This window comes from Nasonia vitripennis (assembly GCF_009193385.2).
Source record: "Nasonia vitripennis strain AsymCx chromosome 1 unlocalized genomic scaffold, Nvit_psr_1.1 chr1_random0001, whole genome shotgun sequence".
Taxonomy (NCBI): Eukaryota; Metazoa; Arthropoda; class Insecta; order Hymenoptera; family Pteromalidae; genus Nasonia; species Nasonia vitripennis.
The window spans coordinates 711,542-713,070 of NW_022279587.1; the positions used below are offsets into that span (position 1 = coordinate 711,542).

At 40.2% G+C, this 1,529-nt stretch overlaps 1 protein-coding gene across 1 annotated transcript; it reads right to left on the reverse strand.

Annotated features, from left to right (window-relative positions):
• Window positions 1–638: 638 nt before the first annotated feature.
• Window positions 639–1,251, reverse strand: LOC116416821 (secreted RxLR effector protein 161-like). The gene is made up of 2 exons (XM_031927093.1): window positions 1,160–1,251; window positions 639–1,071 (listed from the first exon to the last, which is right to left on the reverse strand). The coding sequence occupies exons 1-2, from the start codon at window positions 1,249–1,251 to the stop codon at window positions 639–641; spliced, it is 525 nt and encodes a 174-aa protein (XP_031782953.1).
• Between the last annotated feature and the right edge of the window lie 278 nt (window positions 1,252–1,529).

Genomic DNA, 1,529 nt, shown 5'->3' on the forward strand with positions numbered 1-1,529 from the left:
ACACAACAGGAATTCAGAGCGGACTTCATAAAATACGGAGAAGCAATACAGATAGAGTTAACGAACGGAAAAAAGGAGAATAATGAAAAAGTAGGATACGTTATTTACAAGGACAAAGTAGACGCCATCGACGCCGAACTAAACGGACCACGAAAATACAAAATTGACTGGAAGTTAACGCCACAGACTACTGAGACACTATTACATTTTACATGCGGAGACCAAACACCTCCCAACAGAATAATCATACACGGAAAAGGCGCGAACGCGTGTCTCTTAATTATGAGTTCAGAGAGAAGTGAGCGCAGCCGCGACGTCGGCACTTGCCGTAGTGAGACGTGGAGAGGAGAAAGAGCAGTCCCATCATGTCATACGCGCATAGCCTTTCTGGCGGGCCGAAGTCTGCTCGCTTATACTCAACACTCCCTCCCGAAATGAAGCAAACAAACATTAATATTCTAAATAATAGTTCAGGAGCAATTTGGCTAATTTAGCATGTCATTCAAAAGGCAGTGCCTTTCTGAATATATCAGCTATTTGTTCTTTAGAAACAATTTAACTGACTTTGACTGGATTTGTGGCTTCACACTCTCGGACAAAATGTTCTCGAACTTCAGTCATGTGCCTGAGTTTATTTGTCACCAAATAGTCATAGGCGAAAAAGAGTCACTTAGAATGAAGCTCAACGAATTTTGCAAAGATACCATTTCTTGATAAGCTTTGCTCATCACTACGTACTCAGCCTGACAAGTCAACAAAGTTACGAAGGACTGTTTATGGTTTTTTTTGCACGCTACTGTGACACCATAAAGTTTGATTACAAATCCACCCGTTGTAATCGAGCCTTTGCAGTCAGCAAAACTGACATCTGAAAAACCTTGCAAATCATCGAGCTTTCCTTCAAACTTAAGACCCAGACTTTTGGCGAGTTTCAGGTATCTACAAACTCGTTTCATCATTTTCCACTCCTCATCAGTGGGATTAATTTGATGTCGACTTAACACCTTTACCGCATATCCTATGTCGGGACGTACAGTGTTAGCAAGATACAAAAGAGAACCTACAATCTCTCTATAAGGACCGTTTGGTTTGTTTAGTGTATTTTCGAGCTCATTTTCGCTTTCCTCTCTTTCTCGCCTTTTTTCGATTTGACACTTGCTTTGTCACCATTGGCGTTCTCTGAGGATACATATCACTATATCCAAAACGTTTCAACATTTTGTCAATGTAATTCTCTAGAGCCAAAGTCATCGTTTGAATTTGCCTGTCTCTATTTATTTCAATGCCAAGGAAGCTCTTGGGCTCTCTCCCATGTTCGACACTTCCAATTCCAACTTGAGTTTTTATGTGATTTCATCCAGCTTATGTGTGTCATTACTGGCTATCAGTATGTCATCAACATACAACAACATTATCAGATGTTTCTCATTGTTGCGCCAAGTAAAGCGACAGGGCTCTGAATAGTAAGATTTTAGTCCTAGTTTTATTACAATTTCTGTACATTTTTTGTACCACTTTTTCGGACTTAT

Coding starts and splice junctions, on each gene's coding strand:
- LOC116416821 (XM_031927093.1), bottom strand. CDS start 1,251: ATGACTTTGGCTCTAGAGAATTACATTGACAAAATGTTGAAACGTTTT. Junction 1,072..1,159: donor AGAACGCCAATGGTGACAAA/GCAAGTGTCAAA, acceptor CGGTCCTTATAG/AGAGATTGTAGGTTCTCTTT.